Raw genomic sequence first — 21936 nt, forward strand, 5'->3', positions numbered from 1 at the left:
AGCACCGATGGTGCAAACAGCCCATTGTTTTTCTACATTTTCTTATTATTATTCCACCACTTTTTGGTCTCAACCATCGAAATCTAAAATTGCGGCCCAATCAGACCATCCGTCACCAGCAGGTCAATGTTGCACTTTTCAAATGGCCATATGTCCCACTCTGTCCATCCCACCATCACAGTCTTGCTGTCATATCATGATCTACAACTTTTACGCTTACACCACTGACTTCCACCAAATACGATTTTCCGCCACTTCCAATTTTGTCCAATCCGCCATTTGTCCAATTTCTTCCAAACCAGCTTTGATTGATTCTTCTCATAGACTCATGAGAGGTTTTGGCGCCGCAGGAACATTTTCATAGTTCTGGGAACTTTTGGAGGAACCATCCCGTTTTTTGTGTACGCGCTGCAAGAACTAGGAGCCATTGTAGTTCTTTTAACTCCGTTTTGGGGAACTTTTTTAGCTCCTACTCCACGGCAGGGACTAGCTTGTCATGACTAACCTTCAGTGCTGTAAGTGCACTGTGATTGTTCTTGATGTAAGTGCACTGTGATTCAAGATTCAAGATTCAAGATGTTTATTTATCACATACTTATACATACGATCATAAATATATGTAGAGAAATGTCATTCCAACGCACCCGGAGATCATGCAAAATAAGTCCTAAGTGACACAATAGAGAACTTATTAACTAACTACCTAAACTAACTGATTCCTAAAATGCATTCCAGTTGGTAAATAGAATAAAATAAGAGTAAAAAGTAAATATACTGAATAGGATTACAAAATAGAAATAAGAGGAAGAGGCTGTTATGTATTAACAGATATGTGCAGTAAAGTAACATGTGAATAAAGAGAGGTAGTGTGTATTGAGATATACAGTGCAGTATACAACAGTATGGCACAGCAAGAAAGTAACAGTATGCAATACAGTATGCTATAACTCTACAGTGATACAGTTGACAATACAGTATACAGCGTACAGTTCAGTAAGGCAGTGGGACCTGTGTGTGTGTCTCAGTGAGGACCCCTGGTGAGGTCAGCGTTGACAGTCCTTATGTCTTGTGGGAAGAAACTCCGTCTCAGTCTCTCTCTTGTCGCCGTGGCTGCGGAGGCTGTTGCCTGTCAGGATGCTCTGCACCGCTCCACCGTAGAAGGACGTGAGGATCCTCACCGAGACCCTGAATTTCTTCAGCTGCCTGAGGTGGTAAAGACGCTGCCTCGCCTTCCTCACCAGAGAGTCAGTTTGTAGAGTCCATGTGAAATGCTCCGTGACGTGGACTCCCAGGTACTTGAAGCCGCTCACCCTGTCGACAGAAGTCCCATTAATCACCAATGTTGCGTGCGTCCTGGGTTGTAATCCCCTCCTAAAAGTCCACAATCAGCTCCTTAGTTTTGCTGACGTTCAGGAGGAGTCGTTGATCAGACCCACCACCACCACCACCACCACCACCACCACGGTGCCGTCAGCAAGCTCGATGATGGTGTCGGAGCTGGAGCTGAATACACAGTCGTGTGCGTACAAGGAGCACAGTAGGGGGCTGAGGACGCAGCCCTGGGGGGATCCTGTGTTCAGGGTGAGGGAGCTGGACGTGTGCCCCCCCCCAGCCTGACCACCTGGGGCCGGGCTGTGAGGAAGTCCGGGATCCAGGCACACAGGTGTACTGCACACACCTGAGCGTGGTGTGCAGTACCTGGAAGACCGCGTCATCCGTGGATCTGTTCTGCCGGTATGAAGTAAAGTCTAGAAGAAGAAGAAGAAGAATCTTTTGATTGACATTTTAATAACATTTATTGATTATTTGACATGTGATCTTTATAAATACTGCGATATTCCTTTAAAAAAAATTTCCAGCTGTTTTGGACAACTGTTTAATAAAACAATTATCTGACTTGTTTGGTCATTTATTGTGCTAATTTACTAATTAATCTACTTTGAACTTACAAACAATATCAAAACTATAAACTCAGCTATTTGGAACAATTATTTATAACTGACCTTTATCGTACACTTTTGTCAAATTCATAAATTAAAATCAATGTTTGAGGTCTGGTTGAAATGGAACTTGTTTCATACGTTACATTTAGATTGATGAATTTAAATGGATGTAACTATATTATGTTTACATGTCCGGGTCAGACTGAAGGTCAGTTACAATATTCCAATACAATATTCCACGTGTGTAACTACACGACGTAAATCCACAATGTTTGATGTTTGTACGTTAAGTAAATTGTGATGTATTTCACATAAAACAAAGAAAACTGATCCTGTGTATTGCTGCCTGCAGCTAAATGTATTATTACTATTATTATTATTATTATTATTATTATTACTGTTATTATTATTATATTTATTATTATTATTATTACTATTATTATTATTATTATTATTGTAATTAATATTATCATTACTGTTATTATTATTATTACTGTTATTATTAGTAGTATTATTATTGTTACTGTTATTATTATTATTATTGCTGTTATTATTATTATTATTTTATAATTATGACTATTATTACTATGAAAGTAATTTCCCCCTGGGATTTTTAAAGTATTTCTGATTCTGATTCTGATTATTATTACTATTATCTTAACTAGAACTAACTATTCTACTTGTTGATATTGACTCAATTGTCTCAGTTGTTACAGTATTGAATATATCAGTATTGATCATATTGTACTAACAACGTATCAGTATTGATCATATTGTACTACCAACATATCAGTATTGATCATATTGTACTAACATCGCATCAGTATTGATCATATTGTACTAACATCACATCAGTATTGATCATATTGTACTAACAACATATCAGTATTGATCATATTGTACTACCAACATATCAGTATTGATCATATTGTACTAACAACATATCAGTACTGATCATATTGTACCAACAACATATCAGTACTGATCATATTGTACTACCAACATATCAGTATTGATCATATTGTACTAACAACATATCAGTACTGATCATATTGTACTAACATCGCATCAGTATTGATCATATTGTACTAACATCGCATCAGTATTGATCATATTGTACTAACATCGCATCAGTATTGATCATATTGTACTAACATCGCATCAGTACTGATCATATTGTACTACCATCGCATCAGTATTGATCATATTGTACTAACATCGCATCAGTATTGATCATATTGTACTACCATCACATCAGTACTGATCATATTGTACTAACATCGCATCAGTATTGATCATATTGTACTAACATCGCATCAGTATTGATCATATTGTACTAACATCGCATCAGTACTGATCATATTGTACTACCATCGCATCAGTATTGATCATGTTGTACTAACATCGCATCAGTATTGATCATATTGTACTACCATCACATCAGTACTGATCATATTGTACTAACATCACATCAGTATTGATCATATTGTACTAACAACACATCAGTATTGATCATATTGTACTAACATCACATCAGTACTGATCATATTGTACTAACATCACATCAGTATTGATCATATTGTACTAACATCACATCAGTATTGATCATATTGTACTAACATCACATCAGTATTGATCATATTGTACTAACATCACATCAGTACTGATCATATTGTACTAACAACATATCAGTACTGATCATATTGTACTAACATCACATCAGTATTGATCATATTGTACTAACAACATATCAGTACTGATCATATTGTACTAACATCACATCAGTATTGATCATATTGTACTAACAACATATCAGTACTGATCATATTGTACTAACAACATATCAGTATTGATCATATTGTACTAACATCACATCAGTACTGATCATATTGTACTAACATCACATCAGTATTGATCATATTGTACTAACATCACATCAGTATTGATCATATTGTACTAACATCACATCAGTACTGATCATATTGTACTAACATCACATCAGTATTGATCATATTGTACTAACATCACATCAGTACTGATCATATTGTACTACCATCACATCAGTATTGATCATATTGTACTAACATCACATCAGTACTGATCATATTGTACTAACAACATATCAGTATTGATCATATTGTACTAACATCGCATCAGTATTGATCATATTGTACTAACATCACATCAGTACTGATCATATTGTACTACCATCACATCAGTATTGATCATATTGTACTAACATCACATCAGTACTGATCATATTGTACTAACATCACATCAGTACTGATCATATTGTACTAACAACACATCAGTATTGATCATATTGTACTAACATCACATCAGTACTGATCATATTGTACTAACATCACATCAGTATTGATCATATTGTACTAACATCACATCAGTACTGATCATATTGTACTACCATCACATCAGTATTGATCATATTGTACTAACATCACATCAGTACTGATCATATTGTACTAACAACATATCAGTATTGATCATATTGTACTAACATCGCATCAGTATTGATCATATTGTACTAACATCACATCAGTACTGATCATATTGTACTACCATCACATCAGTATTGATCATATTGTACTAACATCACATCAGTACTGATCATATTGTACTAACAACATATCAGTATTGATCATATTGTACTAACATCGCATCAGTATTGATCATATTGTACTAACATCACATCAGTATTGATCATATTGTACTAACATCACATCAGTACTGATCATATTGTACTACCATCACATCAGTATTGATCATATTGTACTAACATCACATCAGTACTGATCATATTGTACTAACATCACATCAGTATTGATCATATTGTACTAACATCACATCAGTATTGATCATATTGTACTAACATCACATCAGTACTGATCATATTGTACTAACATCACATCAGTATTGATCATATTGTACTAACATCACATCAGTACTGATCATATTGTACTACCATCACATCAGTATTGATCATATTGTACTAACATCACATCAGTACTGATCATATTGTACTAACAACATATCAGTATTGATCATATTGTACTAACATCGCATCAGTATTGATCATATTGTACTAACATCACATCAGTACTGATCATATTGTACTACCATCACATCAGTATTGATCATATTGTACTAACATCACATCAGTACTGATCATATTGTACTAACATCACATCAGTACTGATCATATTGTACTAACAACACATCAGTATTGATCATATTGTACTAACATCACATCAGTACTGATCATATTGTACTAACAACACATCAGTATTGATCATATTGTACTAACATCACATCAGTATTGATCATATTGTACTAACATCACATCAGTACTGATCATATTGTACTAACATCACATCAGTATTGATCATATTGTACTAACATCACATCAGTACTGATCATATTGTACTACCATCACATCAGTATTGATCATATTGTACTAACATCACATCAGTACTGATCATATTGTACTAACAACACATCAGTATTGATCATATTGTACTAACATCACATCAGTATTGATCATATTGTACTAACATCACATCAGTACTGATCATATTGTACTAACATCACATCAGTATTGATCATATTGTACTAACATCACATCAGTACTGATCATATTGTACTACCATCACATCAGTATTGATCATATTGTACTAACATCACATCAGTACTGATCATATTGTACTAACAACATATCAGTATTGATCATATTGTACTAACATCGCATCAGTATTGATCATATTGTACTAACATCACATCAGTACTGATCATATTGTACTACCATCACATCAGTATTGATCATATTGTACTAACATCACATCAGTACTGATCATATTGTACTAACATCACATCAGTACTGATCATATTGTACTAACAACACATCAGTATTGATCATATTGTACTAACATCACATCAGTACTGATCATATTGTACTAACAACACATCAGTATTGATCATATTGTACTAACATCACATCAGTATTGATCATATTGTACTAACATCACATCAGTACTGATCATATTGTACTAACATCACATCAGTATTGATCATATTGTACTAACATCACATCAGTACTGATCATATTGTACTACCATCACATCAGTATTGATCATATTGTACTAACATCACATCAGTACTGATCATATTGTACTAACAACATATCAGTATTGATCATATTGTACTAACATCGCATCAGTATTGATCATATTGTACTAACATCACATCAGTACTGATCATATTGTACTAACATCACATCAGTATTGATCATATTGTACTAACAACATATCAGTATTGATCATATTGTACTAACATCGCATCAGTATTGATCATATTGTACTAACATCACATCAGTACTGATCATATTGTACTAACAACACATCAGTATTGATCATATTGTACTAACATCACATCAGTACTGATCATATTGTACTAACAACACATCAGTATTGATCATATTGTACTAACATCACATCAGTATTGATCATATTGTACTAACATCACATCAGTACTGATCATATTGTACTAACATCACATCAGTATTGATCATATTGTACTAACATCACATCAGTACTGATCATATTGTACTACCATCACATCAGTATTGATCATATTGTACTAACATCACATCAGTACTGATCATATTGTACTAACAACATATCAGTATTGATCATATTGTACTAACATCACATCAGTATTGATCTTAATACACGGTGCGCGTGAGTGTATGTATGCGCGTGCAGCTGAGGACCTGCTTTGCGCGCACTCGTCTGTGCTCGTGCCAGTCAGGTGCGCGCTGTGCACGTGCTGTCGCTGAGCTCCGTGACCTGCTGCCGCTACGTAAACAGCGTAGCGGGATCTGCTACGTAAAGAGCGTAACGTCCCCGTTACGTCGGGCGACGTACGCGCATGGCTGCTCTGCGCCCCTATGAGAGAGACGTACACACCGCCGCCATCTTGGAACGGTGTTTATTTTATGTTAAGATAGTGTTATTGTTTATCGCAGATCCTACCTTTTCTTCAACGGAGTTTTTGTTTGTTTGTATGTTTGTTTTTAATTTACTGTTTTACTGAAAGAACTGAAGCAAAGTCCCCGTTTGTGTAAAACCCGGTGGTGGTTCTGGTACTTGCTGCACCATAGGCAGCGGCAGAAGGAACTGAATAATATTCGGATATTTCTGAGAAATAATAATGGAATATTTATAGGAAGTGACACAGTTTTGAGGTTGGCTAAAGTGGAATAGAAAACGGCGAATGAAAAATGCACCAGTAAAAAGCAGTCATTTAAGATGTGTATGCGACTCCAAAACAAACGAAATAAGCCGCTGAGAGGCGATGATAAGGGACCTATTGTCCGACGCGCTTCTAAACAAACAAATGTTGATGCGCTGAATCCAACGAATGCGTTTAAGGGTGTTTATTAAATCAACATAAGGAAACTTAAATAAACGGTGCCTCTAAGTCATAATACAGCGATCAAAACAAATAAACGAAATCAAACTAAAGCGGTCAACGAAAGTGTGGGTTCCCCAAACACCCCCCCCCACTCTGATTCTCAGCAGGAGATCAGCTGGTGCCTTTTAAGGTGACGCCCATATGCCTGTCAATCATTCATCCCACACCCGCGATAGTAAATTCATTCGTTGACCAAATATAACCCAAAACATAATCATAATAAATTCATATACAACAAACCTGATAATAATAAATCAATGAATAGCAAACCAACTCCTGGCTCCTACAAGATTGTGACCTATGATTCCTAAGTTGTGTAACAGCGACGTGGACCCTCGAGACCGCGCCAAGATGGCGGCCGGGCCGACGCACCGCGCCAGGCGGGTTCTCAGAGCGCGTGCGTGCCGTGCGGGATACTGGCTTCCGCTCAGCGCTCGTCCCCGCGTCACAACAACACTCGGTGTATTTATCTTTTTCCCGCCGCGGACCCCGAGCTGAGCCCCGCACGGCCCCGCACGGCCCGCCCGCCCCGCACGGCCCCGGTCTGACGGTAAGAGGCTCCGCTCCCGCACCGCGCGCCGCTCCGCGCGCGGTGCGGGGATGCTGCGCGCGCTCGAGCCCTGGTCGTTCATGGGGCTCGAGCCGAGGCCGCGGCGCGAGCCGCCCGCGTGGCCGAGAGCCGGGCTCGAGGCTCGGAACGCCGAGCGCGAGCCGCTAGCTGCTAGCATGTAGCACTGGCACGCTAGCAGCTGGACATGCTAGCAGCTGGACACGCTAGCAGCTGGACACGCTAGCAGCTGGACATGCTAGCAGCTGGTTAGTAGGCCGCTCGCTGGGAGCAGCGGCCTCGGGTTGGTTAGTGCGGGTGAGTGATGGTTAGTGAGGTCAACCCGCTGACGGGTTACAACACTAACTGACTGTAACCCCCCTGAGGAGCCGCCATGTTGGAGCCGGCAGAAGCGGCGGAGGCGGCGGCGGCGGCGGTGGCAGCGGCGGCGCCGCCATCTTAGAGGCAGCGCGGAGCTCCGATCTTTGCACCCAACACACAGTTTACTGATGATAACAACAGTACAATTACCAGAGTATTCATCTCAATATTACCGTCAGAGTAGTCATATCAGGATCAACACCAGCGTGTTCATATCCGAGTATTGATATCAGTGCTAATTTAATGCCAGAGTATTCGTATCATTTTAATACCAGAGTATTTACATCAGAGTATTTTTTATCAGTATTAACATCAGAGTATTGACATCAGGGTATTGGTATCAGTAATAACACCAGAGTATTAATATCAGTATTGACATGTATTAATGTCCGACTATTAATGTCAGAGCATATGAGTATTAATACCATAATATCAATGTTGATATTAATTCGAGAGTATAAATGTCGGTTCTAATACCAGAGTATTAAGAACAGCACTAATACCATATTATTAGTATCAGAGTACTAATATCAGAGGATTAGGCCCTGGCCTGTCAGGTAGCTGCTGCTTGATGTGTTGATAATAATATGAATAATAATACTATTATTAATAATAACCTATTGTTATCATTGGGGTTTTTATTATTTTATTTTATATATTTATTATTATTATAATAATGGGACGACTTGTCATAACTAGTTGTGACTCCACTGGTTGGAACCCCAATCAACCTAAAGCCAGTGCAGAGAGCGAGGCTGACTGTTAACCCAGTCTGTCTAGTAGCACCCACGCCCTCTAGTAACAGACTTGACCACTGACCTGAGCCCCAGAGCAAGGCACCATATCCCCTCAGACTGGCTCGTGTTGTGAAGCAAATGATCAGAATCGGTTTATTTACATGAACCAGGAATTTATTCTTGTGAGGTTTGGTGCAAAAGAACAAAAATGAAACAACTATTTGTTTGGTGAAAACATATTTTCGAAGTGACTGAATGCGAATGCATCCTGCAGCTAATCAAGTCAGGGCAACGTTCTTCTACTTCTGGTAAAATGACCGTTTTTCACTGATTTCTGCACCAAATGTAGATCGATATTGATCAAACTTGAACTACAAGACGTCTGAAAAGTCCTGGTTCTCACGAGACCCTAACCATCATCTGTGCGTACTGCCGTTGTCGTGTTTCAGATACTTTTAGCCCGAAAAACACGGAGAAGATACAAAATAAAAATCTGAGCAATGACAATAGGCAGGGATCGGGGGTTTTAAGAGTGGAGCGAAGCGAAGTAAAACCAACTACGAGTTCTGTTCAGATTTCAAAGTAATTTGTACTTTTCAATGGGTTTATAACAGCCTCAGTAGCAGCCTCCATCTTGTCGGTCGCCGTTGTTGTTGTTGTTACTCCTCCCTGGCTCCGGGCTGCACACAGCCTAACAACGGCATTAGTCGCGCCCCCGCCACTGGTTGGCTAATTGTTTTCCAACCGAGAAATATGCCAGACCAGAAGAATCAGTCGACTCGGTGGAGTGGGCGGAGTCAAAGGTAAAAATAAATCATTTAGACAGAATGAAAGGATTCCTGGGAGCCGTTCCTGAGCCATGGCACTGAATGAAACAGACTCGCTCGTCTCCGAAAAACAGGCCAACTTTTCTGCCACTAATGAGCAGCAGCTTCCTTAACGTGGGAGACGAAGCAGCGCGGCATTCTGGGAAACCCCGAACGCCGCGGTGAGCTCATGGTTTAGCATCGCTGAACACCCAGAGAAATCACATTCTCAACACTGAAATATGGATTTTATGTTTGTGTAGGATCGTCGTCGCCAAGCAATTGCCGATGCGTGGTTGCCATGGTCACCAGTTCTACAAGTCGCGCGTCAGGCACTCACTGCGTGTGTACTGTGTGTGTACCGTGTAGATGTGTGAGGTGGTGAAGTACGTGGACGAGCAGCACCACAGCGTCTTCCTGAAGCTGCTGAACGAGCAGCGCCTGCAGGGGGAGCACTGCGACATCGCCGTGGTGGTGGAGGACGTCAAGTTCAGGGCGCACCGCTGCGTCCTGGCCGCCTGCTCGCTGTACTTCAAGAAGCTGTTCAAGAAGCACGAGGTAACCACGGCGACACTGCGACAACAACACCATGACAACACCATGGCAACAAAACACAGCACCATGACATCATTACGTCCCGCTCGCTGTGCTTCAACAAGCTGTTCAAGAAGCGGATGGTAACAATGACAACACCGCTGTGACATCACCATGACCACACCTGCTCGCTGTACTTCCAAGAAGCTGCTCGAGCAGCACAGGGTGGTGGTGATCTCACAATGTTGTTGTGATGATGATGAGACGTCATCACAAAGTTATCACATCATCGTGACATCAGCACCACTGATCATCATTTTAGACGGTCATGACAGTGCTAGTGATGACATCATCATGACATAATCAGTGGAATGGAGAAGAACTGTGTGTGTGTGTGTGTGTGTGTGTGTGTGTGTGTGTGTGTGTGTGTGTGTGTGTGTGTGTGTGTGTGTGTGTGTGTGTGTGTGTGTGTGTGTGTGTGTGTGTGTGTGTGTGTGTGTGTGTCAGGTGGACAGCTCGTCGGTGATAGAGATTGACTTCATCCGCTCGGACATCTTCGAGGAGGTGCTGAACTACATGTACACGTCCAGGATCAGCATCAGGACCAGGGACGTCAACCTGATGATGTCATCAGGACAGATCCTGGGCGTCCGCTTCCTAGACACGCTGTGCACGCAGGTACGTGCACTTGCACACACCAGATCCTGGGGGTCTGCTTCCTTGGCACGCCGTGCGCTCCTCTGGAAGGTCCTGGGGGTCCGCTCCCTGGGGGTCCCAGTAGTTGGAACCAGAAACAGAAAGTTGCTTCTGTACAGTGGTTGCTGCCTTGAGGCACAAGGTCCTGGACCAGTGACGGGCTGAAGAGGTGGGTGATGACATCTGCCAGCTGCACCGCCCACGTCCTGAGCGCATGGGGGGGGTGCCCCCGATGCCGTAGATCTGCGAGCATCCACCCTCCTAGTGGGGCGCGTGGAGCCAAGCATGGAAAGCAAATTCCTTGCTCTGCCGGACGCAGCGACAAACAAGTCGCTCAGCTCGTCAGGGAGCGTGCGTGGCCCGGGGGCTGGGGCCCTGCCACAAAGCACTCCTCCATCTGCAGCTTGGGCCCCTGTTTGGTCCTGTTGGTGTAGGCCACGTGATGATGTATTGTTTTCTGTTAATCCCTCCAGGGGAAACTAGTCCATCCCAGTGTATCAGTTATGAGGAGCAAGACACCTTGCTGAGGAGCATTGCCAGGAACTTGGACATGCATGTGTTAAAGGTGGGGGAAACCAGAGCACCTGGAGGACACCATCCTGAACATGGGGAGAATATGCACTCCACACAGAAAGGCTCCAGTCAGAGTCAATGTTCGGTGTGGTCTCTAGGAGGTGGATGTGTTCACTAGATAGTGGATGTGGTCTCAAGGAGGTGGATGTAGTGTCTAGATAGTGGATGTGGTCTCTAGGAGGTGGATGTTGTCTCTAGGAGGTGGATGTGGTCTCTAGCCAATGGACCACACCATCACCAGGTTTAGTCCAGACTGGCAGTCTGTCTCTGTGGTGGTGTTGAACTTTGTTTCAGTAAAGGTTCATGAGACACAGCTTGTTGTTGGTCACCAGCAAAGAAGACGCTAGCTAATGTTAGCCTGTTAGTAGGACAGTAGCGTGTCAGCAGTACAGTAGCGTGTCATGAGGACTTGTCAGTAGTACAGTAGTGTGTCAGTAGTACAGTAGCACTTCAATAGTACTGGAGTGTGTGAGTAGTACAGTAGCATGTCAGTAGTACAGTAGTGTGTCAATAGTACAGTAGCATGTCAGTATTACTGCAGTGTGTGAGTAGTACAGTCGCGTGTCAGTAGTTCAGTAGCACTTCAATAGTACTGGAGTGTGTCAGTACTACAGTAGCATGTCAGTAGTACAGTAGTGTGTCAATAGTACAGTAGCATGTCAGTATTACTGCAGTGTGTGAGTAGTACAGTCACGTGTCAGTAGTTCAGTAGCATGTCAGTAGTACAGAAGCGTGTCAGTAGTACAGAAGCGTGTCAGAAGTGTGTGTGTGTGTGTCAGTAGTACAGTAATGTGTCAGTAGTACAGAAGCATGTCAGTAGTACAGTACGGTGTCAGTACGGTGTCAGTAGTTGTCCTGTGTGTCCCTCAGAAACGAGATGTGTCCTCAGAAGAGAAGGAGAAGTTTCCCTACGACATTGTCAAGATGGCGCTGCCTCCTGAAGCCCAGCTGGCGGCAGCTGCAGAGGTACCACTACTACACTACTACTACACACACTATATACACAGCACTACACACGATCTATGCACACTATGCTGGGCGATATGGCCAAACTGTTGGATCCCGATATAGCGCTCTATTCTATATCTCCATAACGATATGTATATCACATGACAGCACGTTTTCTGTACATTGGGTGAACATATGGTTGATATGAAAGCACACATTCACAGGAGGCTAAATAAGCTAAAACAATGAGCCGTCATGGTTAAAATGCTTGTAACAGGTCATCCTCACCTTGTCTAACAATCCATGAGCGGCTGGATAAACTCAGACACAAGTTGGACGCGCTTGTTTTTCGTCACCTCACTTTTAAAAGTTGTACTGTGTGTAGTACTGTGACCTTGTTACTTGGTTCATGCGCAGGTTTATTTGATGCAAAACGTGTGTGTGTGTGTGTGTGTGTGTGTGTGTGTGTGTGTGTGTGTGTGTGTGTGTGCACTAGGTGCACGTGCTGGGTGAGCAGGACGACCCCTCCCCTGAGGACCTGGTGGAGGCCTCGTCCAATCAGGAGGCTCTGGAGAAGTCACCTGACTCTGCCCTGAGGGTGCAGGAGGCACTGCTCCTCAAGGAGCTGAGCAGCGAGGAGGTGCACAAGGTGCACACACACACACACACACACACACACACACACACACACTGTATACACACACACACACACAGTACACAACATGTGAAGTCCAAAGTATACATATGGATACATTGATCGGGGTGAGCCTACCAGTCTAAGAGGAAGTGCTACGTCTACCTCACCCGAACCCCAACCCGTCCCCTGTTACCACAGGAAGTCCCGCCCCCAAACACCTCTTTAATCCTTGACATATTCTTCATGGCTCAATGAGAAGATTGTTCCTCTTCCACTCAGCAGAACCAGCCCTTAGTGGCCGACAGTGAAACTGTGGCTGAAAGCTGTGATCACAGGATCTATTTCTGATCAAACTGAGCAGCTTCAAGTCAAGCATCAACCAGATGTAATGTTGTCATGACGACAGAACTTTATATGACAATAAGTTATTATATTATAATTACAATATGTATATATTACAGATAGTAGTATAACTCAGTTATGCAACTATAATGCCGATCCATCTGTGACTGAATCTGTAAACAACATGGCCGCCTCCCGTCGCCCCCTGCAGGTTAGCTGCTACGACCAGGACGTGGTGTCGGAGATGGAGGCGGAGCCTAAAGACCTGGGGGCGGGGCATCACACCACCCAGACGCTGTCATTCGCCGACAACATGGGGGAGGTGAAGGACGAGCAGCCGCCCGGGTGGTCCACAGCCACGCCCGACATCAAGTTTGAATACCTGCTGTACGGCCACCGGGAGGCGCTGTCCTGCCAGGTGTGCGGGAAGAACTTCCTGGACGAAAATAGGCTCAGGTACCACGACTAGTACTCCAAAAAAGTACTAGTACTAGGAAAAGGGTCTAACGAAAACAAAGTCAAACACTGGTTAGTCGCTGAACTACTCTGCTGGTTAGTTTAACTAGTCTCTGCTTGGTAGTTTAACTAGTGTGTTTGGTGGTTTAACTAGTCTTGGCTGGTTAGTTAAACAAGTCGATGTGTGTTAGATTAACTAATCTCTGTTGGTTTAACTAGTCTCTGCTTGGTAGCTTAACTAGTCTTGGCTGGTTAGTTAAACAAGTCCATGTGTGACACTTTACCTAGTCTCCGCTGGGTGGCGTAACTAGTCTGCTGGTTAGTTTAACGAGTCTCCGCTGGGTAGTTAAACTAGTCTGGCAGTTAGTGTAACTAGTCTCTCTCCACAGGAAACATGAAAAGCTTCATTCTGCTGATCGACCATTTGCCTGTGAAATCTGCAGCAAAGCTTTTACTACACATGCACATCTAAAAGGTACGTGCACACACAAGTAGTACTACTTGTTAGTACTATGGGTACTATGGTAGCATAGTAGTAGTACTGCAGCAGTACTGTAGTAGTGCTGTGTGTACTCCACAGAGCACCTGAAGATCCACACGGGCTTCAAGCCGTATCGCTGTGAGATGTGCGGGAAGTCGTTCATTCGAGCTCCAGATCTGAAGAAACACGAGAGAGTTCACAGCAACGAGAGGCCGTTCAGCTGCCAGATGTGCGACAAGGTACCTGTCTGACTGACTGACTGACTGCCTGCCTGACTGACTGACCGTCTGTTTGTCTGTCTGACTGACTGCCTGTCTGACCATCTGTCTGACTGACTGACTGTCTGTCTGACTGTCGGACTGCCTACCTGTCTGTCTGTCTGACTGACTGTCTGTCTGACTGACTGCCAGTCTGATCGTCTGTCTGTCTGACTGACTGCCTGTCTGACATCTTTCTGTCTCTCCAACTGACTGCCTGTCTGACCATCTGTCTTACTGACCGCCTCTCTGACTGCCTGTCTGACCATCTGTCTGTCTGACTGACTGCCAGTCTAACCATCTGTCTGTCTGACTGACTGACTGTCTGTCCGACTGCCTGTCTGTCTAACTGACTGACTGCCTGTCTGTCTGACCATCTGTCTGTCTGACTGACTGCCAGTCTGACCATCTGTCTGTCTGACTGCTTGTCTGACTGACTACCTGTCTGCTTATCAACCTGCGAGAAAATCACTGATGTATTAAAATTCCTCACTTTCTCTCTCCACCTCCCCTCCTCATCCACTCCCCTCCTCTACCTCCACCCCTCCTCCTCCACTTCCTTCTCTTCCTCCCCTCCTCTACTTCCTCCACCTCCACACCTCCTCTATCTCCTCTCTCCTCCACCTTCCCTCCACCTCCTCTCCCTTCTCAGGCCTTTAAACACAAGTCTCACCTGAAGGATCACGAGCGTCGCCATCGAGGAGAAAAACCTTTCGTTTGCTCCTCCTGCACCAAGGCCTTCGCCAAGGTACTAGTGCTACTCCAGTGCTACTCCAGTGATACTCCAGTGCTACTACAGTGATACTACAGTACTACTATGGTACTACTACAGTACTACTACAGTGTTACTACAGTGATACTACAGTGATGCTATGATACTACAGTACTACTACAGTACTACGCCAGTGCTACTACAGTACTACTACAGTGATACTACAGTGATACTACAGTGCTAATACAGTGATACTACAGTGCTAATACAGTGATACTACAGTACTACTACAGTGACACTACAGTGCTACTACAGTACTACTACTACAGTGCTACTACAGTGATGCCACAGTGATACTAGAGTGCTACTACTAGAGTGCTACTACAGTACTACTACAGTAAAGGTTACATTGTAAGGTTACTGAGCCTTACTCACGTCCTTAACTGTGTTTCTCTGTCCTCCCTGGGAGGAGCCTGGAGCGTCCCCCTAAACCAATGGCAGAGGGCCTCTCTTGTGCACATACGCATGATGAAGCAGTGCATTCATGATGCCTGGTCCCTTTTTGCCCCCAGGGCCTGGTCATAACCCAAGCATGAAATACTCCTCCTCCTCCTCCTCCTCCTCCTCAACATCTTGCATTGGTAACTTAATACCACGGCCCTGAGCACTTGCCATGCCAGCTGGCAGCATGCACAGGTATGGTGGAGCTCTTGTTAGAAGCAGGACGTTTCAAGATTCAAGATGTTTATTTATCACATACATATATGCAGTGAAATGTCATTGCAACGCACCCGGAGATTATGCAAAATAAGTACTAACTGACACAATAGATAACAAGTTACTTATTAAATAACTGAACTAACTGAAACCTCAAACGTCATTCAGTAAGTAAATAGAATAAAATAAGAGTAAAAAGGTAATATACTGAGTGGGATTACAAATATAAATAAGAGGAATAGACTTATGTATATACAGGTATGTGCAGTAAAGTGGCATGTGAATAAAGAGAGGTAGTGTGTGTTGAGATATACAGTACAGTATACAACAGCATGGCACAGCAATGCAGTAACAGTATAGTATGCATTATAAGAATCAGCTTTATTCGTCAAGTACTGTATTGTACTGTAGTAAGTAGGATTTTCTCTCCGGTCCGTATAGTCCGTTGTAGTCTGTTCCTGTCCTGATCGGTGGCCGAACCAAACCAGACAGTGATGGAGGTGCGGAGGACAGTGTTGGAGGTGCAGAGGACAGTGATGGAGGTGCAGAGGACAGTGATGGAGGTGCAGAGGACAGACTGGATGATTGCAGAGTAGATATGCCATGTGGGCCCCGCAGCTTTCCTGGTGTTCACACGCATCAGAGATCAGAGCCCTCCTGACGTCATGCTCAGACACTGAGCGTGCGCGCTCATCCCCAGCGGTGTAACCCCAGTTAGCTGGCCAGCTAGCGGTGTTGTTGCTAGCCTCAAACCGTGCATAAAAGAAGCTCAGTTCGTTGGCTAGGGAGGCGTCCACACTCGTGCCTAGGGAGGGTCTGCTCATGTAGTTAGAAATGGTCTCCAGCCCCTGCTACAAGAGTCTGGCGTCCCGTTGCCCCACCTGTAGCTCCACTGTCTCTCTGTATATCAGTTTAGCATCCTTCACCGCCCTCCGCAGTTTGTATGGCGCCGCTTTGTAGTTGTCCATGTTGGCCTTCGTCGCGCATTCGTTCGCTGTGTCCGTGCGAGCGTTCAGGGCGCCGCGGATGGATTTATCGACCCACGGGTTTCTGGTTCAGGAATATCCGAACTTTCCCGGTGGGAATGATGCCGTCCGCTAACGTAGCTATGAAGCCCGTAGCTTCTTCTGTAAAGTCACTTGAACATGTCCCAGTTTGACGTCAGTCAGAGCCACCTGAAGCACGGCCTCTGATTTACGTCCCTTGTAAACGAGCAGCAACGAGATGGTGACGTGGTCCGATTTCCTGGACGCAGGGAACGAGACGGTCCTGCATCTGTTCTTTCTCCCCTGGCGGAACACGTGATGTGTTGGTGGAAATGGGGCATCACTTTTTTGAGGTTCACCCTGTTTTAAAGCCACCAAGTCCGCACAACACGTCATACAGGTCTGATAGTGCTGTGTCAGCGTCGGCTTGCGGTGGAACATAAACAGCTGTGGTGATGACTGTGCTAAATTCCCGGGGGGAGGTGGAAAGGACGGCATGAGATGGTCAGCTGTTCCAGGTTGAGCGAGCGGGAGCGGGCGAGCCCTCCAACGTGGCGGCGCCGGGCACAGAGAAGGCCTCGGCTGGACCAATGTCTTGATCCGGCGCCAGCGGGTTCAGCCGTGTCTCCGTCAGGCAGAGGGCGCGACAGTTCCTCGTAGCCCTTTGGAGTGCAATCCTTGCCCGGAGGTCATCCATCTTGTTCTCCAGGTGCTGGACATTGGCGAGGAGGATGCTGGGCGGAGGTGGACGGTAAGGTTGCGTCCTCGTTCTGATCCGAACGCCGCCTCGCTTACCGCCGTCTGTCCTCCATCGGCCCCCCCGTGGAACGGCGGCTGCATTGTTGTTGTTGTCGTCCTTGTTGATGGTGTTGGAGCGTAGAATCTCCGCCAGCGCTCTGGATCAGCGGATAAAATGTCCCAAAGTATTTCTTTAAGGGAATTCTTTATATGCACGAGTGCATCGCGGCCGTGGGAGATCACTGCCGATGAGTTTTTGACGGACATAGTGATGATGAAAAAAAAAACAACTTAAATGTGCGTAATCACACGGAGCGTTCGCGCAGGCAGCTGCAAGGGGCGGGGCCAAGCAGCATTATGGCGTCTTGTTAGACGTCTTGTCGATGGAGTTTGTTCGATATCGATCTACATTTGGAGCAGAATTTAGTGAAAAACGGTTGTTTTCATTCGTTTGAGGAGCTCCAGTCGTCCCCGCATATAATCACAGAGCTCTGATTCAGGAAACCTGTAATACATGACTAAACTAAGCTGTGTATTTCTGCCTGCAGCTATATTTATTCTTATCATTATAATTATGAACAGCTCTCCGAAATCCTTGTCTCTTCGGAAGCTTTTGGCAGTTAATACCCGTTCCAGCCACCAAGGGCTGCACGTGCTACTGTGCGTTTACGCTTGTAGGCGGCGAGCTGCTAACGCTTAGCACCTGCTCGCACTGCTCTGCACAGCCTGCCATCGTGGGTCTGTGTTTGGACTTCCAGGTGATAACAGGCTGCCTGTCCACCTGCCAGCAGCGCTCCTCAGGTGAATTGCAGGACAGTTTTCCCTTCGGTGGATCCTGAATCCGTGATCAGCATTGATGCTTTATTGTTGACATCTGCTCGGTGCTTGTTGTTGTCATCGTTGTGCTTCGTACATTCACAGGTGTTGTCTGCTTCACTCTCAGGTGTGTGAATTGACCTGGACATGAAGCGTCCATCGCGCTAAATAACATAACGTTAGTTTCTTAAGAGATAAGACGGAGCCCTTCCTTCCCTCCTCGTCCCTCTCCCCCCCTTGACTCCTCTGCTCCTCCCCTCGTCCTCCCGTCCAATCTCTCTCTCTCTCTCTCTCTCTCTCTCTCTCTCTCTCTCTCGCCCTCATGTGACGCCATCAGCTCAGCGTGTTGCAAACAGTCTCCAGGTGGAGATTTGTCTCCTCATGATGTTCATCAGTCTTTGCACGTGGGATACAGCGTGTTCTCCGTACGACTGCCTGCTGCATTAGCATTCGTTTCGAATAAAACTATTTACTTTATAAAAATACGATTTGGTCTTCAAGTCTCTTTCCAGAAATGAGTCTCTTAAAAAGGGGTAAAAGTCATATAATCAGGGTCATTTCTGTGTGTGTGTGTGTGTGTGTGTGTGTGTGTGTGTGTGTGTGTGTGTGTGTGTGTGTGTGTGTGTGTGTGTGTGTGTGTGTGTGTGTGTGTGTGTGTGTGTGTGTGTGTGTGTGTCAGGCGTCGGATCTGAAGCGCCATGAGAACAACATGCACGGAGACAGGAAGTCGCTGCCGTCGCTGCAGAGCGAGACGGAGACACTGCAGGCGGCCGCCATGGCTGCTGAGGAGACCCAGCTGGACCTGGGCTGCTCCTAGACCTGGACGACTCCTGGAGCTGGGCTGCTCCTGGACCTGGACGTGGACCTGGGCTACTGCTAGAGCTGGAGCTGGGCTGCTCCTGGACCTGGGCTACTCCTAGACCTGGACCTGGAGCTGGGCTGCTCCTGGACCTGGACCTGCGCTACTCCTAGACCTGGGCCTGGACCTGGACCGCTCCTGGACCTGGACATGGGCTGCTCCTGGACCCGGACCCGGACCCGGGCTGCTCCTGGACCTGGACGGGCCGGGACGTGGGGGACTAGGATCTGGACTTCTGTTGTTGCTAGGAGACCTCTGACCGGCCCCAATCAGGCGCAGCAGAGAACTGTCACAATGTGTTACCATGGCCACCCAGCTGAAGCAGAGGATTGTGGGTGTCGGAGAACAGGAAGTGGTCCACGCAGTCCAGACTGAAGCTTCCTCTCTGCGGCGGGTGGCGGCCATGTTGGCCTCAGAGCGGCGTGCACGTCAGACTCGCTTTGTTTTACTTTAAAAACAGTTTATTGAAAACTACAAATGTTTTTTATTACCGCTGCTGCACGGCGCCCCCAGTGGCTGAGTGTGGAACCTCAGCTCGATCACAAGAAAGGACGATCAATAAAACACTGTTCCAATCAATATGATCAATAAAGATTGAAATCAGTTTTATTATGGTTTAAAAAGCTGATCAGACCAGTAGAAACAATCTGACAAACAGATTGTACAGATGTATGTACAGTAGAACATAACACAGTACATACTACAGTAGAACATAAAAGTACATACTACAGTAGAACATAAGACTGTACATACTACAGTCAAACATAACACAGTACATACTACAGTAGAACACAGTACAGACTACAGTAGAACAAAGTATGTACTACAGTAAAACATAAAGTACAGACTACAGTAGAACATAAAAGTACATACTACACTAGAACATAAGACTGTACATACTACAGTCAAACATAACACAGTACATACTACAGTGGAACACAGTACAGACTACAGTAGAACAAAGTACGTACTACAGTAGAACATAAAGTACAGACTACAGTAGAACATAAAGTACACACTACAGCAGAACATAAGACTACATACTATAGTCGAACATAACACAGTACATACTACAGTAGAACAAAGTACAGACTACAGTAGAACAAAGTACGTAACTACAGTAGAACATAAAGTACAGACTACAGTAGAACATAAAGTACATACTACAGTAGAACATTACAGTACATAGTACGGTAGAATAAAGTACAGACTACAGTAGAACATAACAGTACAAACTACAGTAGAAAGTAAAGTACAGAATAACAAAGTACATACTATAGTAGACCATAAAGTACATACTACAGTAGAACATTACAATACATAGTACGGTAGAACATAAAGTATACTACAGTAGAACATAACACAGTACATAGTACAGTAGAACATAACACAGTACATACTACAGTAGAAAATAAAGTACAGACTACAGAATAACAAAGTACATACTATAGTAGACCATAAAGTACATACTATAGTAGAACATAAGGTACAGACTACAGTAGAACATAAAAAAGTACATACTACAGTAGAACATCACACAATACATACTATAGTAGAACATAAAGTACATACTACAGTAGAACATAACACAGTACATACTACAGACGAACATAACAAAGTACATACTACAGTAGAACATAACACAGTACATACTATAGTAGAACATAAAGTACATACTACAGTAGAACATAACACAGTACATACTACAGAAGAACATAACAAAGTACATACTACAGAAGAACATAACAAAGAACATACTACAGTAGAACAGAACACAGTACATACAGTACTACAGAAGAACATAAAGTACAGACTATAGTCGAACAAAGTACAGACTATAGAACAACACAGTACATACTACAGTAGAACATAAAGTACAGACTATATTTTAACATAACACAGTACATACTACAGTAGAACATAACACAGTACATACTACAGTAGAACATAAAGTACAGACTAGTCAGAACACAACACAGTACATACTACAGTAGAACATAACACAGTACATACTGCAGTATAACAAAGTGCATACTACAGTAGAACATAAGGTACAGACTATAGTAGAACATAACACAGTACATACTACAGTAGAACATAAAGTACATACTACAGTAGAACATAACAAAGTACAGACTATTGTAGAACATAACAAAGTACATACTACAGAAGAACATAACAAAGTACATACTACAGTAGAACAGAACACAGTACATACAGTACTACAGAAGAACATAAAGTACAGACTATAGGAGAACAAAGTACAGACTATAGAACATA

General features: G+C 43.8%; 1 protein-coding gene across 2 annotated transcripts; it reads left to right on the forward strand.

Moving 5' to 3' along the window:
- Nucleotides 1-7855: 7855 nt before the first annotated feature.
- Nucleotides 7856-20204, forward strand: zbtb14 (zinc finger and BTB domain containing 14). 2 transcript variants are annotated; one of them, XM_080020104.1, is made up of 10 exons: nucleotides 7856-7983; nucleotides 10274-10462; nucleotides 10946-11116; nucleotides 12578-12673; nucleotides 13152-13304; nucleotides 13846-14090; nucleotides 14480-14565; nucleotides 14671-14810; nucleotides 15481-15576; nucleotides 19477-20204. In XM_080020104.1, the coding sequence occupies exons 2-10, from the start codon at nucleotides 10274-10276 to the stop codon at nucleotides 19612-19614; spliced, it is 1314 nt and encodes a 437-aa protein (XP_079876230.1). In that variant the 5' UTR covers nucleotides 7856-7983; the 3' UTR covers nucleotides 19615-20204. The 2 variants fall into 2 exon arrangements, with proteins under 2 accessions (XP_079876230.1, XP_079876231.1); XM_080020105.1 differs by lacking the exon at nucleotides 7856-7983 and adding an exon at nucleotides 8246-8298.
- The last annotated feature ends 1732 nt before the right edge of the window (nucleotides 20205-21936 follow it).

The sequence above is a fragment of the Zeus faber genome (genome assembly GCF_960531495.2).
Source record: "Zeus faber genome assembly, chromosome: 19".
In the NCBI taxonomy this organism is placed as follows: Eukaryota; Metazoa; Chordata; class Actinopteri; order Zeiformes; family Zeidae; genus Zeus; species Zeus faber.

What these genes read in the sequence shown, in the direction of transcription:
- zbtb14 (XM_080020104.1), top strand. Translation starts at nt 10,274, where the DNA reads ATGTGTGAGGTGGTGAAGTACGTGGACGAGCAGCACCACAGCGTCTTC. An exon ending in GCTGCCAGATGTGCGACAAG is followed by an intron (nt 14,811 to 15,480) that starts GTACCTGTCTGA and finishes CTCCCTTCTCAG; the next exon opens with GCCTTTAAACACAAGTCTCA. An exon ending in GCACCAAGGCCTTCGCCAAG is followed by an intron (nt 15,577 to 19,476) that starts GTACTAGTGCTA and finishes TGTGTGTGTCAG; the next exon opens with GCGTCGGATCTGAAGCGCCA.